The following is a 23,186-nucleotide window of genomic DNA, read 5'->3' on the forward strand; positions in this document are numbered from 1 at the left end:
ATTTTTTAATGCAATTGAGGGTTAAGGGCCTTGCTCAGGGGCCCAACAGTGGCAGCTTGGTGGACCTGGGATCAAACTCACAACCTTCTGATTGGTAGCCCAACACCACAACCACTAGACTACCACACACCCTACTATGGGATTGATATATTTTTATATATATGAGACAAGAAGGGGGGGGCACGGTGGCTTAGTGGTTAGCACGTTTGCCTCACACCTCCAGGGTTGGGGGTTCGATTCCCACCTCCGCCTTGTGTGTGTGGAGTTTGCATGTTCTCCCCGTGCCTCTGGGGTTTCCTCCGGGTACTCCGGTTTCCTCCCCCGGTCCAAAGACATGCATGGTAGGTTCATTGGCATCTCTGGAAAATTGTCCGTAGTGTGTGATTGCGTGAGTGAATGAGAGTGTGTGTGTGTGTGTGCCCTGCGATGGGTTGGCACTCCGTCCAGGGTGTATCCTGCCTTGATGCCCAATGACGCCTGAGATAGGCACAGGCTCCCCGTGACCCGAGGTAGTTCGGATAAGCGGTAGAAAATGAGTGAGTGAGTGAGACAAGAAGCAAAAGACAGCAGTTGTGATATATATATATATATATATATACTGTTGTAACTGGAATCTGCTGAAGCTACTCTCACACCCCCTATTACCACTGTTTGTGTAGTATATATGTATATATATATATATATATATATATATATATATATATATATATATATACATATATACTACACAAACAGTGGTAATAGGGGGTGTGAGAGTAGCTTCAGCAGATTCCAGTTACAACATTAAAGGTCTCTGCACACACACATGTAGTCCCAGGTACAGCTAAGACACTGTGCAAAACCATCAAACCCAAAATCTACATTATAACAAATAAAAGAAAACCATAAAAAAGTATCAGAAGTTGCATAGCGCCTCTGTGTTTTCTTATTTTGACGCTGTAGTTGCAGAGTGGTCACGTGATTCGTGTCACGTGATATGTTTCCGCATCAGCTGTTCATTCTGAATCGCAAGATGGCGATATTCAGTGTTTATGTTGTCAACAAGGCCGGTGGACTTATTTACCAATATGACAATTATGTTCCTCGATCAGAAGTGGAGAAAACGTTTAGCTTTCCACTTGATATAGTACTCAAGATTCATGACGAGAAGGCGGTGGTTTCATTTGGCCAGCGGGATGGAATCCGAGGTCGGCTATGAGCAGATGCTAACAGGCTAATTTAGCTGTGTATCTTTATATTTATTGCTAACAGGCTAACTTAGATGTATATTCATGTGTTTATTGCTAACAGGCTAACTTAGCTGTCTGTGTTTATTGCTAACAGGCTAACTTAGCTGTCTGTGTTTATTGCTAACAGGCTAACTTAGCTGTCTGTGTTTATTGCTAACAGGCTAACTTAGCTGTCTGTGTTTATTGCTAACAGGCTAACTTAGCTGTCTGTGTTTATTGCTAACAGGCTAACTTAGCTGTCTGTGTTTATTGCTAACAGGCTAACTTAGCTGTCTGTGTTTATTGCTAACAGGCTAACTTAGCTGTCTGTGTTTATTGCTAACAGGCTAACTTAGCTGTCTGTGTTTATTGCTAACAGGCTAACTTAGCTGTCTGTGTTTATTGCTAACAGGCTAACTTAGCTGTCTGTGTTTATTGCTAACAGGCTAACTTAGCTGTCTGTGTTTATTGCTAACAGGCTAACTTAGCTGTCTGTGTTTATTGCTAACAGGCTAACTTAGCTGTATATTCATGTGTTTATTGCTAACAGGCTAACTTAGCTGTATATCTGTGTTTATTGCTAACAGGTTAACTTAGCTGTAAATCTATGACTTTTAATTGTCATCCACTTGTACTTTTCGGTCAAACAGATTGTAAGTGCAGGTATGAATTACTATTATTTTTTGTCGTCTTGTTTCTCCTGTAGTTGGTCATGCTGTGCTTTCTATCAATGGGGTGGATGTGAATGGCAAATACACAGCAGAGGGGAAGGAAATACTGGAATACTTGAAGGATCCATCAAACTATCCTGTTTCTATCCGGTTTGGCCGAGCACGACTAACTTCCAACGAGAAACTCATGCTGGCTTCAATGTTCCACTCGTAAGCACATTTAATTATCATACAAGATGTTCTATTTCCAGTCAAGACATGGTAAACTTTAAATACTGTTGTTGCAAAGTCTCAGTTTTTACTTACACTGAACCTGTTTGTAGGCTATTTGCCATTGGGTCACAGCTGTCTCCTGAGGCCGGCAGCTCGGGTATCGAAATGCTGGAGACGGATGTGTTTAAATTACACTGCTTTCAGACACTCACAGGTAAGCTTAATGCACTATATGTGTAAACATATGTACAGCATGTAATATAGATATAGGTATATATGTACAGTACAGTAAATAAATATAAAGGCTAAAGTAAATGGTTCTAAGGCTATGGCATTGAAAATAATGTGCAGACACTTTTGTAAAGGAATAAGTAGAAGGTTATAAGTTTATGGCATTAAAAAAGTGCAAGCTGAATAAGAATATAGGTACAACATAAATAAAATAGTGCAGATGTACGTAAGGCACAATATAGAGAATGAGGAGTATAAAAAGGCAGTAAAGTGTTTGAAGTGCATGGCATATAATTGAAATAAACGTAAATCGTTCTAGATGAGGTTGTCTGCAAAATGCCATTAAATGTACATATTAAATAAGTAAGGAATAAAATACATGGGAGTGTGGTGTAGGAAAATAGTTTATATAGTCATGTATAAATCATCCTCCAGCCCATTATAAGTGCCAGTTTTTTAACAACAGAAAGGATGTTCTATGTGTAACATTTGTTTACTGGACTGTTTCTCAACCCAGTACCAACACATCTATGTCACACATCTAGCACATCTGTGTCACTGCTATTTGAGATTTACCAAACACCCTAAAAAAATCTGTTTAATAGTGTTTCCTTTTCTCAGACAGATGGGGTAGAGGAGTTCTGACAAATTATTAATAATAATAGTTAATATAAATAATTTAGACTCAGTGTCACTTTCACAGGGATCAAGTTCATCGTGCTAGCAGACCCTCGCCAGTCTGGTGTTGATGCGCTCCTAAGAAAGATCTATGAAATCTATTCAGACTTTGCCTTAAAGAATCCTTTCTACTCCCTGGAGATGCCCATCAGGTTGGTGCTTTAGGGTTACATATGTAGTTTATTCTTTGGCATTGCCATTATCATCCAAAAGCAGTATTTATGAATATCGTTTCATTTTATTTCAGATGTGAACTCTTTGACCAAAATCTAAAGAGTGCTCTGGAAGTTGCAGAGAAGGCTGGTACTTTTGGGACAGGTTCATGAGCAGAAGATCTACATGTTTGATGTAACACTGTTTAGGTTCGACAACCAACTGTATATAATATGGATTGTTTCCTGTTATGTGGAATACCCAAAACATCTTTGGAAAAAAGCTGGATAAACCAGATGTGTGTTAATGGATTAAGTCAGTGGGAGCAGTTACAGCAAATGGACCAGATTTTTTGGAATGGCAGAAACAAAGTACTTATTTATTGGTAAAAAAAAAAAAAAAAAACCGTCTTGTGTTTCTAGCACCATACTGTACAATATGTTCAAACATTTTCTGTTCTAAGTTACCATGCCTTCATAAGTAAGGATTCCACAGTAAGATTAGAAATCAAACTTCAAAATCTGGTGTTTAAAATCTTTATTTAATATAAATGTTTTCATTGTTTTATTGAAAAACTTTCAGTTACATAACACCACATACAACATTATAGTAACAATAAAGAGGTAGAACCATGTTAAAATGCCTCAATTCAGTTGGAGTTGTAAAGCCTCTTTCGCAGTTATCTAAATGACAAGTTAGTCATGACATGCTGGAAGTGGTTTTGACTTGAAACTTGGAATGACTGAATACATGTTAATAATAAAATACCTTTTCACATGAAGTTTGTTCTTTATCAAAATACTGATTTTATAATTACATCTCCAAAACTATTCACTATGGGTTAAAAGTAGAAAAGTTATTTAGAGGATTAAATGCAAATTATACATACAATTATGCATCCTCCTACAATCTGTTCAAAGGAATGCTTTTTTTTCCCCATTGTAAGCCCTTAATTTGCTATTAAACAAAGTGTGTATATAAACGTTGACATGGTGTTTAAATGTATTTGTTTTTTCCAGTTGCCTCAGATGAGAGCATGTTTCCCTAAAGCTAAGAACCTTTAAAATAATCTTTGTTTAAAAAAAAAGTCTTTTAAGACTACCCCATAACCAATTTCCTCAGATGATACAATTTTTTGTTTTACAATACTAGCATAAAACATTAAACTGTACTTACAGTTTAACAAAACACTTTACATTGAACATACTGGTGCTGTTCAGGTTTATGGAGCTCATGTGTTGGAAAAACCAGAGCTTTTAACAACAAAGTGAGTTTTATAATCAAGACAAGCTCCAGTATCATCAAAGATCAATCAGTCTTCTTCAGAGAACGTCCCATCTTGGTCTGGATGTTACGAAGAAGGAAAAAGCTAACTGTAGTGATGACGCAGGTTACTTCTGCGACCCAGAATGCTGTACCCCAGCCATAGTGTTTTGCGATAGTGCTAAATGGCAACCCAGACAGAAAACCTCCAACTGGAAAGAAAACAAAACCACCAACACATCTTTAAAATGTTTTTGCCAAAATATGCATTAGCTATTAGTTTAATATGAGATATTTTTATAAAAGAAAATATTAGAGTTCAGGCCCCATGAGTGTCATTTACATTTTAGTAGTATCATTGCAAGATCTTACCATTTGCCATCAAGGCTACAATTGCATGTGATGTTCCGCAGTAGTTGGAAGGAGCGCTCTCATTAGCAATGACTCCAAATAGAGCGATTGGTCCATAAGAAGAAAAGCCAAAAACAGCACCCAGAGCGAGAATCCAAACCTGTGTGGTAGTTTAAACAAGTCAAATGTTACTAAAGTTTTCCATATTGGCTGAATTAATTAAAGAACTTCATGTTTCAGACTAAATAAGTTATGAAGCAAGTAAGTGTAAGTCCTATATGTCAAATATGATGAGGTGGGAAATAATATCAGTCCAATTTGCAAAACCACAAATGCAGCATTACACATATACTGATTTATGCATTTTCAGAACATGATGGTCGTAGAAATATAATCTCTGTTTTAAATGACTGAAAATGTCCTAAACTTACATTTGAGCTTTCCTGAGTGACAGTGGTTCGGAAGAGATACATGGAGACATACATTCCTGCCATCATTGCCAGTAGAAGACCATGCCGTGGATTACCGTATGCACGCAGTCCTTGCTGGAGATTACAAAAAAAATACAGAACACTTTTCTTCTAGACTATTTTTAATAATAATGTCTCAGCCTGAAAATCTGTACTCACCCGTGCTACAGCCCTGTCTGACAGATATCCAGCAACTAAGCTGCCCACCAACCCTCCAATCTCCAAGGCACTCATGTAAGAACTGCCTGTGAAAAAGTCAGATTCATGTCACACTTCAAGCTACGAAACCTTAATATCAGGGCTGTGTTCTCATGTTAAAATATAGTATGGCAAATATTTTGATTCTTGCAAATACAGCAGTTGAAAAATATCTTTAAAAAGTCTGAATGTTCTGAATATTTTAAGTAAAGTAGATGCCTCAATAAACCAATCCACAGTACCCATCAATGCTGACTGGCCCTTGTCCTGGATGAGGAAGAGCTGTCCCCAGTCTGTGCAAGCAGTCTTTACTCCAAACACTACCAGGTAGCCAAATGACAATACCCACAAATACGGTGACAGAAGGAACTCCTTCAAGGTGCTCTCATTCATATTAGAGGCTGAAATCAGACAAAAATGATGTTTTTTTATAAAACATATGACTGAAAGTTTAAAACAGAATTAAGTACAGAATCTCAGTACTGAGGAACTAAAAACCTCTTTAATTGAAACTTGTTTCAGAATACAAACTTCAACTTAGACTACAACCACTGGGCTTTGTCTTATGACATGAGACTATTAAGTAATCAACTCAACTATTAGAAGTAATTCTAATTTTTATCCCAGAGTTGTTGTTAAACATCACCGAATCAGACTCCGAATCAGATCTCATATTAGTAGTCCCATTAACAAAAAGATGAATAATTCAGAATTGGAGCTAGATTAACAAACAGGAAAAGGAGGAGAAGAAGACTAAGGCATTCTTTAAAGCATTAAATGTTAATGAGAGAGATACATTTCCATAGACGTTCACTATGGAGTAATGTTCTGGGATAGATTGCTGTCTTGGTACAAAAAAAAAACACAGCAGAATTTTGCTTGCAGTAAGATGACATGCTACAGATGAAGTATTCCAGTGGATGCAATGGGTCTAAATCTAAGAAGTGACTTTTTGCTAAATTCTGTATGCGACCGAAGTGATTCTTAGAAACGGTTTATACTTTTGACAATAAGCTGATCACAGTGAGGAGTAACCAAGCAAGGTTTGAATTAAACTCTGGCAAAAACAAAGATCTGTTTTGATACAGCTTCTATGAGTGAGTATATTTTACTACCGTGACCTTCAACGGACTAACTCTGATCTATTACACAGATTCCAGTGCTGTCCATGTTTACCTCACATGAGGGATACACTGGTACAGAGTCAATTACTCAAGTGTCCAAGAGCAGGCATTTTTCTCATTGAAAAAACAAACAAAAAGAAAATAGTCTATAAAATCTTTCAGTCACCTTCATATTTTTTCTAACGTATCAAGTATCAGGAAGTGGCCATGTTCTGGTGGCAAGCTGCTCTTATCAACTGATTTCTACTAAAAGCTTGTAAAGATTAGAAATGCCCTAAATCAGCAAAAACTGGAACACTGCAAGCAAAGCACACTAACACATATTGTTTGTGTGTTATATAAACAGACAAACATGATCAAACCTGCTTTGCCTTTCTTTGCGTTAATCTCTATACTGGGCAGTCCAACGTCTTTAGGCTCGTTCTGGATCACCAGTAGACAGACGACTGATATGACAACACAAGTCAGGCCTGAGATGGATAGAGTAGACCTCCAGCTGTAGTTGTCAGCCAGAAGCGTGACAATGATTGGCCCCAGTCCACCAGCTAGGTTCATACTGCAGGACAGCACTGCCCACCACGTCCCAAACTGAGAGGGCTCAAACCACTGAGGAGATGAATACAGAGTTATTCATGGGAAATTCAATCATTCCTTTAAAGTCATACTCATAAATGGTTGTCAAGAGCACCATAGCTTTTGGTACATTGAACAAGAAAAGCATTCAAATTTTTACACTGGCTAAAGCTCCAGGTAATTAACCTTATGCGTTAAACTAACTGGTAATTTCACCCACCATGCATTTTGCATGTACAGTATACTGTTACTAATAGTTACAAATTTGTTGCTATAGACAACACACATGCTACCATGTCAGTGTCCCTGCTGTGCTAAAAACGATCAACCACATACTGTAAATAATATCTGAGCAGTGGTGAACATGTTCCATTTATTAATAGAGTAGAGAGAGGACTGTCAAGCTGTGTATAGTAACGGTGTAGTCCATTGCCACTGTCTCCATATGTACTGTGCTCCTAACATTACTCCAACAACTTTATCTACATTGAAACATGGAGGTATGGTATAGATCAGTGGTGTCCAATCTCATCCGGAAAGGGCTGGTGTGGGTGCAGGTTTTCATTCCAACCATTCCAGCCGGTGTGGATTCTTCTTGGTTGGACTGAAAACCTGCACCCACACCGGCCCTTTCCGGATAAGATTGGACACCGCTGGTATAGATAGTAATCTTTTATTTATTTTTGCATGTGAACCCTACCACTATGCCCCACCTGTTCTAATGCCTGTATGTTTAAGATTTTCTTTTAAAAATGTTGGCCAACATTCATAACAATAAAAAAACAAACACAACAAAGCTACACTTGAGATAAATCATACACAAAATTCCAGGCCAAAATAATCATCGCTAAGGAAGTGTTTATCATCTTATGATGAAAGACAAAAAATATAAATAGTGCACCTTCTAATTGTATCTCTGTTTGTATATGTTTAGAACACATTTTCTATTCACAGGATAATAGATTTGTATTTGTTTCATCCCTGTGTATAACAACAGATGGGCTACATTTAGTTTTAATAACTTGGATGTCCAATGGGGATAGTCCATAGAGTCCCAATGGAAATCTCTCTCTCTCATTTTCTACCGCTTATCCGAACTACTCGGGTCATTGGGAGCCTGTGCCTATCTCAGGCGTCATCGGCAGGATACACACGGCATCAAGGCAGGATACACCCTGGACGGAGTGCCAACCCATCGCAGGGCACACACACTCTCATTCACGCAATCACACACTACGGACAATTTTCCAGAGATGCCAATCAACCTACCATGCATGTCTTTGGACCAGGGGAGGAAACCGGAGTACCCGGAGGAAACCCCCGAGGCACGGGAGAACATGCAAACTCCACACACACAAGGCAGAGGTGGGAATCGAACCCCCAACCCTGGAGGTGTGAGGCGAACCTGCTAACCACTAAGCCACCATGCCCCCCCAATGGAAATCTATGGGATGAAAATTCTTCTCAATAATAAAAAAATTGACTAAGGTAGAAACCCCAATACTTTTCTTGTGATGGGCCCCAAGATTTCTACTGAGGCCCTGCCTATTGTAGGTTTGCATGATAAAATTAATATGCCATTACATACATGGTGAGTTAAGTACCTACATACAATTATCATACTTTTTAAGATTCTGATGCAGCCACAGCAGAGCAGTTTTAGCAGTTTATTACTGATAATAAGTCTATAGCTCCATTAAGTCCATACCTTACGAAGCACTTTTCCACATGGCGGCCATCCAAATCCCTGGCCAAGTCCATTCAGGAACCAGAGCCCAGAGAACATGGCCACAGTGGAGGACTGTGAGAACAGAATGTTGATGCCACCCACCATGAAAAGACCACTGGAGAAAAGCCATCGTGCACTTATCTGATCGGAGAGCACCCCACTAATGAACTTGCTGATAGCATAGGCCAGAGACTGGCTGCTGGTGATAAGACCTGCGACATTCAAAGGTAAAACAAAGCATTCTTTATGCTGGTGTGGAGAGTCATTATATTTCATAGGAGAATATGAGACAGGATATGAGAAAATGATGTCATCTCTCATTTCAGGTTGGCTTAACTGATGTCAACTTTTGTTTTAAGATAATCAGAAGTACCGAACATACAACATGCACAACTACAACAAAGCCAAAGGTTGGAGATTTATTGTGTTGGTGGAAAATGGAAAGTTAACCCCACTCTCAACTTACTACAGGCTTATTAGGTAAAGGTTACTAGATAATTGCGGATCTACTCAATCTGAGAACGATAAGATGCATACAACATTAGTGTAAGAATAACTAGTTCGATAAAATTATGTGCTCCTACCCAAGTCATCTTTATCCAACTTGATCTCTTGCATTATTGAAGGCATTACAAAGGAGAAGGTCTTTCTGTTGAAGTAATACAGTGTATAGCCCACAAACATGGCAAGGAAAATAGTAGTCCGGTAGTAGCCATATCCAGACTTCGCCATAGTGCTTTTGAATTATCCAGCAACAATGACAAATGAGCCTTCAGAACTGTTTCTAGCCAAATACAAATGTTAGTGGTCAACACGTTCAGCACACAGAGATGAACTTTGCATCAGGATCCACTGAGCACTGCAGAATGCACTGGAATGATGAAGAGAAAAGGTTGTAATCAATAGAGGTTAATGGTCAACCTGGAGGTATACTGTCTCACTCGGAGGATGGATTCTGAAATATATCCTTAGTCATATCAGACATAACATGAATGTAGCACGAATGCGCTATTTCCTACACACTCTCACCTCTTCCCAGTTCTACATCTTGCGCAGTGAAATGCTGTCCGATTTAAGTGCAGGTTTAAAGTTCAACATGGAATCGTATTAACAATAAGCTACAGCTCAGGAGCTTAATGATTTACTTTGGGGTCCAGTCTTGCTATGAGATAGGCCTGATCTCTGGGGCGTGAACAGACCAGCAAGTCAGGTTGGCTTTAAAGGTCGTAGTTTGTCCTGGTGGAATGTTTTAAGGCTGTAGCTAATCTTAGCTGCTTGCTTCTTCTGTTTTACTGATGATATTTACATGACTGAGCTCATGCACACACTCACTCATGCACTTAAATGCAAAATTCAGTCAGGTTTTTTTTTTCTTGCAATTTTTTTATTTTATTTATTTATTTATTCATTTATTTTTACAAAAAGGTAATTACAAAGATTAATATGCAGGTTGTTCAGAGTGGGTTTTACCTTTAATGGTAGGACACGTGACAAATTGTATGTGATACAAATGACTGTGATTGTGCATAAAATGAGATAATGTCTAAAGTTAATCTACTTCAAGACGTTTCACGCATGTATCACGTTTCGCGTGTCAAAAAATCACCACACCTATTATGCAAAGGACTGCCAGCAACGACACATGGTTGCATCTAATGAATTATATTATAAATACATAATGTTTAAAAAAAACAAAACAAAAACAAAACCAAACCTCTTACACCCAGATAATAGTTTAGGAATCGAATACTTCCGGGAAGTAAAATTTACCTCAAAAGCAGACATTTTGTACCCTAAAACTCCTCGGCAATTTGACACGTTCAGATCATAAATAAACTTTGTGTTATCGGAATCTGGTCCTGAAGCTCAAACAATAAAAGTTTCTTGAGCTGCTATAATGTTGTCGCCTTGTCAGTTCATACAGAGCTGATGCATCATGGGAAATGTAGTTATGTGACGTCATGGGCTAAAAGCAATTCCTGTTAAAATTATGCTACGTTTCAGAGCTGTTTTGAATAGTAGCAGATTATAAATGAACATAAATATATGTTACGTCTATTTCATTAATTATATACATTTAAATTGTAAATAGAAATGAAAATTAAATGAAATAGGTTGTGAAATGCAGAATAGCTTTCGACTATCTAAGGTACGTTTATGGCATTTAGCAGACAACCTTATTCAGAGTGACTTACATTTTAATTTTTATTTTTTTCAATTTATACAATTATCAATTAAGGGTTAAGGGCCTTGCTCAGGGGCCCAGCACTGGCAGCTTGGTGGACCTGGGATTTGAGCACATGACCTTCCACTCAGTAGACCAACGCCTTAACCACTAAGCTACAACCTCCCATTTTCATAACATCAAACATAACATTTTCTAAATAGATCAATTTAAAAAGGAAGGTTTGATATTTTTACTGCACATCATGTAAGGAGACAATTACTGTGATAAATGCAGTCTGTTGTTGAAAGATGTTAAAAATCTTGCATGTAAATTTCCCACACTTCTATAAAGCCTAATCAATTTGTGACAATGTTCAACACAGTGCATATGTTCATTATAAGCATGTATTTGTGAAAGGTTTTGATATATGTGTGATCTCTGAGATGGTCTCTGACTGAGGCAGTGTTATTGTGGATCAGAGAAACACCTTTACAGAGATGATGTACTAGCCTTAATATTGTAACCTGCAATATAACTGTAAAATAAACCTCATAAACCATGGATAGCTGAGGTTAATTGTGAGCTTGTAAGACTAATAAACGTCATTTATGTACATAAGCACTGTAGGAACATTAGTGTTGCATAGCTGCATCTCAGTGTGACTTTCTGTTATCCGCACTGTATGACAAATATAGACCCATGACTTGAGGATAGAACTGAGGGCAGTGCTGGAAATGAAATATCATTTCCACAGCTTTTGATTTTTCCATCTTGTAATCTGTAATTGATCTTTAATTGTGCAATGATTGTGCACACACCAAAGTTCAGCAGGGAGTGCAGCTGCTGCTGTTGGTTGTGGCCGTGGGTTAATATAGACATCGCCCGCATATTGTTACTGGGATTAGTCCTAGTCCTGTACATGTTATTTGGGGCTGCTGTCTTCTCAGCCTTGGAGAGACCATCGGAGCTTGTAGCACACAAGATATGGGAAGAGAAAATAGGTGACTTTGCACAGGAGCACAGAGTGAGTCTGCAGGACCTACATATGCTGCTGAAGAACTATGAGGAAGCCAATAATGCTGGGGTTTGGGTGCAAGGTGAGACAACTTTCTGGAACTTTCCTGGAGCCTTGTGCTTTGTGGCAACTGTAATATCCACCATTGGTAAGTAGTAGTGCAATGTACATATTCTTTTATATTATTTGTGGGAGCTTATGAAAACTAAGCAGTGTCCTATCAAATCTTTTTGTAATAGTCCCTACAAATGTCTTAGTTCCTACAAAATTACTATAATTATACTTTTAAAATTATATATAAATAAAAGTTTTACTACAAAATGTTTACTGACCAAAACCTTTGTGTGAATACATGTACTTTTACATTTATGGCATTTGGCAGATGCCCCTATCACGAGTGACATACAGAAATGCTCTCTCGGAATTGGTCTCTAGCAATGAATACATCAATACTGGTTCACTAGGTTAGATACTTAGGATACCATCAACCTTAAACTCTGTCAAGTCAAGATTGAGGACATATAATTCACATAATTCCAGCTTTATCTGTTCATCTTGTTGCTAAGGCAGTGAACCAGGGCTATAAGATTCCTTGTTTAAAGACAGTTTATGTGCTATAGGTATATAATCTTAAGGATCCACTACCGATTTAGAAATTTTAGATGGTGTTCTGTTTAAAGGGAACTTTCTAAAACAGCCAATCCTTTCTGTAAGGGGAACACTAACAGTTACATACAACAGATTGGGACAAAATACAATCATTTTGTGTGATTTTTGGTTTCCTTCAGGTTCTCCCACTATCCAGATACATGCAGGTAGGCAGGCTGGCCATGTAAAATTGCCCCTAGATGTGAATGTGTGTACATGGTGCCTTGAAATGGAACAGCATAACGTTCAGTTTGAATGTGCTGCTTCAACACTGGGTCATGATTTATAGTAATATGTTAGTACTGTAATGATTCTTATGTTTGATATTTTGTGGGAAATCCCTTCTTTACCAGATTTTTGATAATTGATTATCGATTACCTTTTTTAGGATATGGACTGGCAGCACCATCCACCACCCATGGAAAGATCTTCCTCATTATATTTGGGCTGATAGGATGTGCAGCAGCCATCCTCTTGTTCAACCTCTTTCTGGAACGTGTCATCACTCTTGTAGCACATGTGTTGTGTAGGTGCCATGAGCGCAAATTGTGGAGCAGTAGGCAAAATACTGCTACTTCTCATTTCACCATACAACCAGGTGGCACATCTCATGGGCAGGAGTGCTGGAAGCCTTCTGTTTATGATGTAGCACTTATTTTGTTGGCAGTCTGGTTTCTGGTAGCATGTGCTGCATCAGGACTCTACTCTGCTGTGGAAGGTTGGAGCTACCTGGAGTCGATGTACTTCTGCTTTGTGACCTTCAGCACTACGGGCTTTGGGGACATGGTGAGCGGACAGCGAGGGCACTACAAAGCAAACTATTTTTACCAGATTTCCAACATCTTAGTAATCTTTCTTGGTGTCTGCTGTACCTATTCTCTATTTAACCTTATTGCAATAATGATCAAAGCAATGTTGAACTGGATCTTGGGCAAGCTGTTGTGTTTGAATTGCTGTTCAGGGACTATTTTTAAGAAACACCAGCCTGTTCAGCTCTGCTGCACTTGTTTCATGTGTCCTAAAGTTGAAGCATCTCATTCTCAACAGCTTCCAATCACTGCCGGCTGTTTCAGCCAACACTGGAACTGCCATGTGGTAAAGGGAAGCCAAGGGAAATGCAGATGTGCTGGTTCTGCATTACCGACTGTGTGCCAGAGTGAAATGTCTATCACAGAAAAAAATGTTTTCTGGGAGCACAAGGTGCCAATGGATCATGTGACAGAAAATTCACATTATGTGACCAGCAGCTGTCCACATTGTCAACATAATAGTCTACCTGAGGTGATGGGTGGCATAGCCATGTTAAATAACTACCTGCAAGAGACAAGCCGTAATCTCTAATCAGCTACTTCTCCAATTTAAGGACATTCATACATGAGAATTACTGAACAGTTTCACTGAACTATTCCAGTTTCTAGACTGTATAACTTGGATCTATCTCTTTCTAGCCAGCAGAGGGACTTCTCAGTAACGTGACCAGTCTGTTCGTTCAGTCGTAAATATGGAGTGTAGATTAAAAGAACTGAAAGAGAAAATATATATAAAAAAAAAATTATATATGTTATATAATATGTAATATTGATGACAAATAAATAATAGTCCTCTTGCTTTTATAGACAATGTTACTACATTTGTAACGTAATCTGGGTTTTAGTGTGTGTGTGTGTGTGTGTGTGTGTGTGTGTGAGAGAGAGAGAGAGAGAGAGAGAGAGAGAGAGAGAGAGAGAGAGAGAGAGAGAGAGAGAAAGGGAAAGGGGAGTGAGAGAGTACTGTACATCTGAGATTCATAACAACCCTGACCAGGATAAAGATAAACTAATTAACAAATAAATGAATGAAAACGAATGCTGTTCTATATCATGCAAAGAAATACAAAACACGCAACAAACTATTATTATTATTATTGTTGTTGTTGTTGTTGTTATTATCTTCAAAGTTGTCTTGTGTTAATGAATTACGTCATTTAGCGGAGGGATACAGTGTGAAAGAGGGCGGATCACCTCCTCCTCCTCTTCCTCTTCCTCCTTCTCCTTCTCTTCCTCCCGGTTTGCGGTTTGTTAGATTAGTTAGAGAGCTTCACCTCAGTTTCCGGTCCGATATTTTAAGACGTTAAGTTTACCGAGAGCTGTGTTAACACCTGACCGGATAGAGAGTCCTATCTCAGTCTGATAAACCCGGGTCTGTATTTACTGCGGATATCAAACACAATGGTAAGTAAGAGGATCTGCGGTTTTATCTTACAGTAATTCAGTAAAATAAAACATCAGCACAGACACAGTACTAAGCTGTAAAACGCGCTAATTGTAATGAATGTTTTATTTATTTACTCTGTGTCCATGAGACGTTGAGCTGCGCACACAGAATTTAAATATGGCTGCTGTGGACCATCCAGTACAGACGACATCTTAGGGAGGAAGATATTAGTTAACCAACTCGCTTAAACTGTCTTAACGTGACTCTGTTAGCGTATCTGGCTAACCGTTACGTTAGCTTGCTCATTTTACGTGCTGTAAACTCGTCTCCTTTGGGTGTGCGGATTAATAACAGGTGGTATAAAGATAACTTCCTCGGGTTAGCAGTTTAATTGAGGTAACAAACCCCGACCCTGACATTGCTAGGTAACGAGCTAGCTGTCTAGAAAATTCCACCAGCTACATGCTAATGCTAACGCGCTGGCTAATTTCCCCACGCGCAGTTATGATTAATAAAACATTTCATAGTCTTGCTGATTATATAGAGTATATTATTACTCCCGGATAAAGTTAATACAATATAATTGTTGTTTAAAGTGAAGCATTTTGCACAGTACTTAATAATAGCTTTAGAAACTGCATACAAGTGTGATTTGAGCTAGCTGGCAGCCTCCCCTCTTCCTCCTCCTCCTCCTCCTCCTTCCCTCTGCATTGAACCAAATCATCTGCAGCACCCTGACACTGGATCTGCAGTAGAGGAATAAACTCAGCAGCTGCCTTTTAGGGCTGAAGTGAACGAGTTAACTCATTAAAAATGGATCTGACTTCACTTTATCTACAGTGTTCCCTAAACAAGATCTTCATATCTAAATGGACTGTCAGGTCTGTCCCATCAAACCTAGGCATACACACGTGTGTACATTATAGGTAGCATCTCTCCATCATTAAGTGCTCCTAAAAATAAATACTGGTGTTTCAAATACGCCTGAATCTGTTGTGTCATGGAAGCCTGTTTAATGGAATAAATCAATAGCTTGGATATATTCTCCTTTTAATTTATAGCTTGTCATATTAAAGGAAACTATTTATTTATTTATCTATTTATTTATTTATTTATTTTTTTGATGAGTCATCCTGTACAGTCTTGTGTCTGTTTAATGAAACGATTTCTAGGACATTTTTGTCCCATGTATTGCTCTACATGAGCAGCTTAATAGAAAATATGGTTTGTTGATATGTCTTTGGCTGTAATTTGGTGCACTGTTCCCATTTCCAGCCCTGTCTTGTGTTAAGAAACATTTTATTCCTTTTGAACAGAGTGGAATTTGTGAAAGTTGGTGGTTGTCACTGGCCCTTTTTGGGGAAATTCGGTGTTGATCAGGAGCATTATTCCGGCTTTATGTGACATTAAGAGTGTGTGATATCGTTTCAGCTACCGTTCAGATGTTTCAGATTCCTCCCCACTGACCTTCTCCCTCTGACCCTCCATCTGTCTGTTACTCATGGATGACCTCAGCTCAAATGTGTATAGTGTAACTCCAAACACGCATGGCATCTCATTGGCTAGGATATCATCCTTTTTGGATAGTCGTGGGTGAGAGAACATAGCAGTTCTCTGTAATTGGCTAGTTCACATTAGTCTGTTAGTCTCACGTTAGTCTGTTTTCTCTGAAACACTGTTGGCTGTTTTGGGTAATAGTCAAGCACTTAAACATGCTGAGATATTGTTTCAAATGGAAATACACGTTGTAGCCAAATGCTATAGCATTAATGTCCGTTTACTAGAAATAAGAGTCCTAAACCTTGTTCCAGCTTAATAATGGTCCTGTGCACAAAGCCAGCTCCATGAAGACATGGTTTGCCAAGGTTGGAGTGGAAGAACTCTAGTGTCCTCCAGTGTCCTACACAGAGCTCTTACCTCAACCCCAATGAACATTGTGATGATCTAGAACACCGTCTACACACCAGGCCTCCTTGTCCGACATCACTGCCTGGTCTCACTACTGCTCTTGTGTGCGAATGAGCACATAGCTGCTCATACATGTGTGTTGGTCACAGCTTTCAAATTTTGTCTTGTGATCACGTGAAAAAAACAAATGTTGTCAGTGAGAGCAACTGCACATGATACAACGTGCAGCAGATCAGAATTTGTATCAACTTGGCTGTCCTCCTCAAAGGTTGGTTGGTTGTAGTGTTAATTTTGTCACCTATTTTTAATTTAGTCTTAGTCTTGTGCCAAATGTCCTTGTTAGTTTTAGTCATATTTAGTCATTCACATATCTTTTTTTGTTAGTCAAGTTTTAGTCGACTAAAAGTCTCGTCATTTTAGTCTAGTTTTAGTCAAAAGAAAACTCAAGGTATCTTAGTCAAGTTTTAGTCGACTAAAAGTCTTTTAATTTTAGTCTAGTTTTAGTCAAAAAATTGTAGTCTTTTTAAAATAACACATTAATACTACTGAGATTATTACTGATAAACATTTCAGTAAAAAAAAGTGTTTCACATATGTTTCACTCGAACTTGACTGCACATCACATTTTTTACTTTATTGATACTGCTTTTAATCATAATGCAATGACCGGTCATCGGGACATAAACTGTAATGTACAATAAAAGAGAATGCGTAGTGACAGGAAATATAATTTAACACAAAAAGCCTGCCTAGACCTACAGTAGGGTGGACTTGCGCTCAGGATTATTATTTTTTTGAGCGGCGTGTGGACGAATTCTTTCTACGCACACACTAAACAGCACGAAGCCGCGAACTCGTTGTGAATATTTTAAAGGCGTAACAGCTGATGAAAAAGCAGAGACAATTGTAGACGAAAATGAAGAGAGATTTTATCTTGGTTTTTATTTTATACAAAACATTTTTGCCTCGTCAACAATAATGCATGTTAATTTAGTCTTAGTCAGCGTTTTTTGGATAGTGGTGCAGTCTTGTCATCGTCTCGTCTTAGTCATGAAAAGAAAAGGTTGTTGACGAACATGTCTCGTCTGACGAAATTAACACTAGTTGGTTGAACTTCTCATGCTGTTTTTTATTTCATGTTTTACAATGGCAGAAAGAATTTTATTGCCAGCAGATGAGACATAATATAAAATTTGATACGAATTTGTCCGTATATTCAGAGAAGGTGTGAAAGTACCCTTCCAGATGCGCTAAACGTTCAGAATAGACAGTTTATAGCTATATATATATATATACGAGAAGGCTATTGTAGCATTGTTCCATTGCGTGGATCTTCATAGTGAAGATGCTACAAATGTTTGGTCAGTTTATTGCATGCAGATTAAATGCCGTGTGTGGAAGAGCACCATCATCTGATACGACACTGTTTGTGGCATGTGAGACAGGTGCGCTATGTTTTTCTCGGTTGCTTTTGAGCTGTCACTGATTTTAAACTGGCTAGCCATGTTCAGCTGGGTGCAGAAAAAAACTGGACCAGAGCTAATTGTGAGCTTGTTGATAATTCCTGCCAGGTACATTTAAGTTCACAGCCTACATCTGCAATACAGGCACGTTCTGCTGAAAGGCAAGCCTGAAACCTGCAGGATTCAGCCATTAAGACTCTTTGATCAACATCTGGCTTGTATAACGGAATAGATAAACAGTCGAAAAGATGTTATTTCCTATTTACTCACAATCCTTTACACGGCACATGCGCAGTAAACATCCATATTGTTTTTGAAAGCTACCTTATTTAAATCTTAATAGCTTAGATACTGCAAATACGTGCTCAGATGTATACAGATTGTATATTTGGATTTGTCTTGTGTTTAGTCATATCTGGTTGGTTTTTGCATGATCTTGTTTTTTGAGAAGACATTGCGTGAGTGGAGGTACAACGTCAGTTATTTCTACCATAGATACCCTTTATTTGCCCTTCTGTAGAGCACATCAACAAAAACACAAGTCACTTCTTTTGAAACACCACAAAGAGACAGAAGTGTCTAGATGATGGCAGAGGAAAAAAACATGATGTTGCTTTGGGCTGAAACATAGAAGTGTGTAACTAAGTAAAGCGCAGAGTGAAGCCACCCAATTTTAGAAGCTGATTAATGAACTGTCATAGGGAAGTGCTATAATTTTATGTGTGCTACATCGGTGACCCTTTTAGTGGCACTCGCTAATTATACTCAGAGTGGCTATTTCAAGATGGAGAGAATTTATACATGTCCTTCATTACACTCAAAGTTGTATGTGTGTGGGAGTTCAGTACAACTGGAGTCTGATAATGACACTGCATTTATCATTTTGTCATTGCTACAGGCAGATCAGCTGACCGAGGAACAGATTGCAGGCGAGTAGATGCTTTTAATTTTTATGCCATGACATGACTAATATTTTTGATGTGCCTAAAAGACCTCTTTTCTCCTTGAACACACAGAAACAGCCTCTTCTTTCATAAAAATAATTGCATAAAATAAATATTTAAACATAATAATTAAACTTTTCCATGAAAACAATTGTAAACAATAGAAATGTGCTATTTACAAATGATTTATTTTTTTTTATTTGTCCCTAGAAAATCTGTTGTTGTTTTTATTTCTACGTTTGTATAAATATGAGGCTGCACAAAATATTTGTTTGTTGGTACTGAGACTAAAGACTTGATCTAATCCACCAGAGTTCAAAGAGGCCTTTTCCCTCTTCGACAAAGATGGAGATGGCACTATCACCACCAAAGAGTTGGGAACTGTGATGCGCTCACTTGGTCAGAACCCCACAGAGGCTGAACTGCAGGACATGATCAATGAGGTCGATGCTGATGGTGAGACTGCAGTACAGCAGTTTTATGCTTACTTGCTAACTTCATTAAGCTGGCAAGATCTAGAGTATGTCGGCTTTATACATCTTTTTTTATGACTTGTTTAGATTTGCTCTATGATGACAAAGTATGTTTTTTCTGTAGGCAATGGGACAATAGACTTTCCAGAGTTTCTGACCATGATGGCCAGGAAAATGAAGGATACCGACAGTGAAGAGGAGATTCGAGAAGCCTTCAGAGTCTTTGACAAAGTAAGTAAATACAAATTCGCTAAAAGGCTGATTTATCTCACTAACCTGAAAATGCCTCATTGTACTTTACTGCAGATGATGTAAAGTCTCTCTCAGCATAAGATTCGTTTATGGTTATATTTGAGAGCAATATAATTAAACAAGTTAAAGCTTGTCACCTTCTCACCAGTTATTTATTAAACATTCGAATGTGTTTTGTCGATGTTGGTTTTAATTGTAATTGCTTTTGATTTATCTTTTACCATTCCATGTCTACTAGGATGGAAATGGCTATATTAGTGCAGCCGAACTGCGCCACGTCATGACTAACCTTGGCGAGAAGCTGACGGATGAGGAAGTTGATGAGATGATTCGAGAGGCCGACATTGATGGTGATGGGCAGGTGAATTATGAAGGTAAGCTGGCTGTCTCTGGCACACACGGATTCTGACCTTTTTTTTTTCCATAGAGTGAACACCGGTTGTTAGACCTGTCACTTCACTTTTGCTTCTCATCATATCACCTAGATGGCTTCTTATGTACTTGTGCACACATGTTGAGGCAGGCATGTAGTTGCAAATGGCACAGTATTTGCAATAAATAGCACTGTTCTACAGCCATCTTTCTATTTCTTCTTCTATTATGGTAAACTTAAACAAGCTCCTTAAACAAGAATCTTAATTTGAGCAGATGGCAGACGTTGTTATGCTTAGCGATCAGATTCATCTGAAGATTCATCACAAGGATAATGTTAGAATTGATGTTGGAAGCTACAGCGCTAACTTAACTTAAGCTTACACAAGCTTTCCAACAGTCGGGAAACAGCATAGAGCAGGACTGCAAACACCACAAAGAGAAACATGTCTTAGTGACAGACACACAGACTCCATCTGCTGAGCTTAAGACTTCTCTAACAAAAAAAAGAGGAGCCCTATCAGAGAGAGAGATTTTTATGGATTACTACCCTTACTGGCTTGGATGCACTGTGGTTTCACTGGGGCACAGAGGAGCACCGAATTTCAGTTTTTCTTGTTGCGATCATGAACCAAAACTCACTTCCCTCTATATGGGTTTCATACTACAGTCAAAATAGGGCCACCAAGATTTTGTGTTCTGCATCTGTTTTCACCTACTCTTGGAACACCATGGTGTCTTTCTTCTAGAACAGATCTGCTGGCCCAAAATTACAAACTCTCAGCCAGGTCAGCTGTGCCTCTAGAGTTAGTCCATAAGAATGAACGGTGATTTGAGGACTGTGACTTATAAGTTCAAGCAATACTCTTTATTTAGCCCTTGGAAAACAAGTCTTGCATGACCTTCGCTTCCATCTGTTCCACAACTAAGTTTGATTCCTTGACTTGTATTTGTTTAATACAGATTTAATTCATCAAAATTTTGTCAAAGCCATGTGAAAGATATGTATGTATCTTAAATGTTGATTTGTATTATGCTAGATAAAAATCTGATTATCTGGATACTTGTACTGATAATTTAATCACAGGTGTGATGTGCTAAATCGTAACATTAGTGGAAACAAATTTTTTATATGTGAAAGCATTGAACTGATCACACAACTAATCTGTTGCGTTTTTCTGTTTTTTTTATTTTGCAGAGTTTGTGCAAATGATGACCGCAAAGTGAAAGCTGTTTTCCATTTTGTCTCTCTTTTACATCGCTTGTCCTACTAAGATCACTTTGTCTTTAGAAAATAACTGATCAGAAGTTTACTTCAGTGAAAATACAGAATTTCAAATTTTACAGACACCAACCGAAATAAAACTAGTGTAATTTGTTGAGAAAAATCGCAGCAGATGTGAATGGACCAAGCATAACTGCATGAGCCATTTTGGAACGGACTTCTTTATGTCTGCCACAATTTGAAGACCGCAGCACTTAAAAATGAAATGACATACATGTGTAGGCTGTGGTCAACGTTTCTCTTCAAAAATGTTTCAAATTACTGAATAAACTGCGGCTTAATAAAAGCTGCATTCAATTAGATAACAATTGCATGCACCCTTTGTGGTGAAGTCATGCTTCGACTCTTATCTCTGCTGCTCTGATCCAGTCTAAAAATTAAAAGGTAGCACAACTGGATGTTTATACACAGATACTGTATTATACATCATAATGTGTACAAAAAAACATCTTCAGATTATGTATCACTGAAGTTTGATGCTACTGAGCAGAATTTTCATGTTGGCCAGCAGCTAGATTTGACTGGTTGGTCTGTTGTAATGGGCAGTTGTGTGTGCTGGCTCAAAACTTTACACAGGCACTGATGTATAAAGTACATGGACTGAAGAGCTGAATATGGGTTGACTAATGCAAATGGTGTGACTAAAATATGGAGATTAAGTCATCAATGCTATTTATCAGTGTTGAGCTTTTTAAATGTAATGTTTTCCACCGTGCTTGTCTGGTGAACTTTGCATCTCCTGTTGTTGTAATAGCATGATCTGTGTGTTTGTTTTAATCATGGTTTTGAGATGTGCCATATACTCTTAAACCACAGTCTTCTCTCAAAACAACTTTTAGTGACTTAGGACATATATAAACCGATGAATATGTACACACTCACTTATTTGCATTTTGGTGTTGAAACAAAAAGTATGTTCATTTACAGACGGAGATGCCACTCCTTTAACTAGTCGTTTGTCTCTTGCTTTTGTGGGTTCGTCAGAGCTTCTTGTTCAGTCTCTAAATCTCATCTGCGCTTTGCTTGCAGTACGACTGAAAAAAAAAAAACAACAAAAAAACCAGGGTCCATTAGAGCAGGACAAAGTTGATTTAGTATCACTTATACTAAGTAATGTTGGCTTTGAGGGTCTTTATTATTCCAGTGATCTTACTGTGGGTGATGCAGAATTATACTGTTCTACTCAGAGGGGTACTTTTAATGGTTTTTGTCCAGGTGTACAAATGATAGAGGATCAAAGATTCAACATGTGAAAAGTGTATGAATAATATGCACAATATATATATAAATGTTTTCCAATAAAAAAATAAATGTATACTTTATGCTTGCATTCATGTTTTCACTGCAGTTCCTTTGTTTGTCTGGATTGTCTACTTTTTTAAACTGTACTATTCGCTATAGAGCAGTGGTAAATGAAAAGCTCAGAGTCTTTTTTTTTTATATACATAAACTGTATAAATAATAAAAAGTTACTATCTGTAGGTTCACACAAAGAAGTAGTGGCTGAAAGATTTTCAGTATAAACTACTGGTTTCTTTAGCAAGCATGGCCTTAACCCTTAGTCGATTGGACAAGACAATAAGCTCTTTGTTGTAAATTGCTTT

The 23,186-nt window shown here is 38.1% G+C and overlaps 4 protein-coding genes across 6 annotated transcripts; 3 read left to right on the forward strand and 1 right to left on the reverse strand.

The window, feature by feature from the left end:
- Positions 1 to 976: 976 nt before the first annotated feature.
- Positions 977 to 3,935, forward strand: trappc4 (trafficking protein particle complex subunit 4). Its single transcript, XM_060888002.1, has 5 exons — positions 977 to 1,187; positions 1,915 to 2,089; positions 2,203 to 2,306; positions 3,027 to 3,153; positions 3,249 to 3,935. The coding sequence occupies exons 1-5, from the start codon at positions 977 to 979 to the stop codon at positions 3,325 to 3,327; spliced, it is 696 nt and encodes a 231-aa protein (XP_060743985.1). The 3' UTR covers positions 3,328 to 3,935.
- slc37a4a (solute carrier family 37 member 4a) lies at positions 3,677 to 10,771 on the reverse strand. Of its 3 annotated transcripts, none has more exons than XM_060888000.1 (9): positions 10,633 to 10,771; positions 9,447 to 9,733; positions 8,842 to 9,074; positions 6,923 to 7,166; positions 5,679 to 5,837; positions 5,398 to 5,483; positions 5,200 to 5,313; positions 4,790 to 4,928; positions 3,677 to 4,629 (listed from the first exon to the last, which is right to left on the reverse strand). In XM_060888000.1, exons 2-9 carry the CDS (start codon positions 9,592 to 9,594, stop codon positions 4,463 to 4,465), a joined length of 1,290 nt encoding a protein of 429 aa, XP_060743983.1. In that variant the 5' UTR covers positions 9,595 to 9,733; positions 10,633 to 10,771; the 3' UTR covers positions 3,677 to 4,462. The 3 variants fall into 3 exon arrangements, with proteins under 3 accessions (XP_060743983.1, XP_060743984.1, XP_060743982.1); XM_060888001.1 differs by lacking the exon at positions 10,633 to 10,771 and adding an exon at positions 9,892 to 10,020; XM_060887999.1 differs by lacking the exon at positions 10,633 to 10,771 and having other exon boundaries at positions 9,447 to 9,869.
- A 1,060-nt stretch (positions 10,772 to 11,831) lies between these two features.
- On the forward strand, positions 11,832 to 14,218 carry si:ch211-261a10.5 (potassium channel subfamily K member 13). The gene is made up of 2 exons (XM_060888938.1): positions 11,832 to 12,192; positions 13,081 to 14,218. The coding sequence occupies exons 1-2, from the start codon at positions 11,832 to 11,834 to the stop codon at positions 14,031 to 14,033; spliced, it is 1,314 nt and encodes a 437-aa protein (XP_060744921.1). The 3' UTR covers positions 14,034 to 14,218.
- Positions 14,219 to 14,701: 483 nt separating this feature from the next.
- Positions 14,702 to 22,904, forward strand: calm3a (calmodulin 3a (phosphorylase kinase, delta)). The gene is made up of 6 exons (XM_060887634.1): positions 14,702 to 14,902; positions 19,155 to 19,185; positions 19,513 to 19,656; positions 19,798 to 19,904; positions 20,164 to 20,299; positions 21,496 to 22,904. The coding sequence occupies exons 1-6, from the start codon at positions 14,900 to 14,902 to the stop codon at positions 21,522 to 21,524; spliced, it is 450 nt and encodes a 149-aa protein (XP_060743617.1). The 5' UTR covers positions 14,702 to 14,899; the 3' UTR covers positions 21,525 to 22,904.
- The last annotated feature ends 282 nt before the right edge of the window (positions 22,905 to 23,186 follow it).

This window comes from Tachysurus vachellii, chromosome 15, assembly GCF_030014155.1.
Source record: "Tachysurus vachellii isolate PV-2020 chromosome 15, HZAU_Pvac_v1, whole genome shotgun sequence".
Taxonomy (NCBI): domain Eukaryota; kingdom Metazoa; phylum Chordata; class Actinopteri; order Siluriformes; family Bagridae; genus Tachysurus; species Tachysurus vachellii.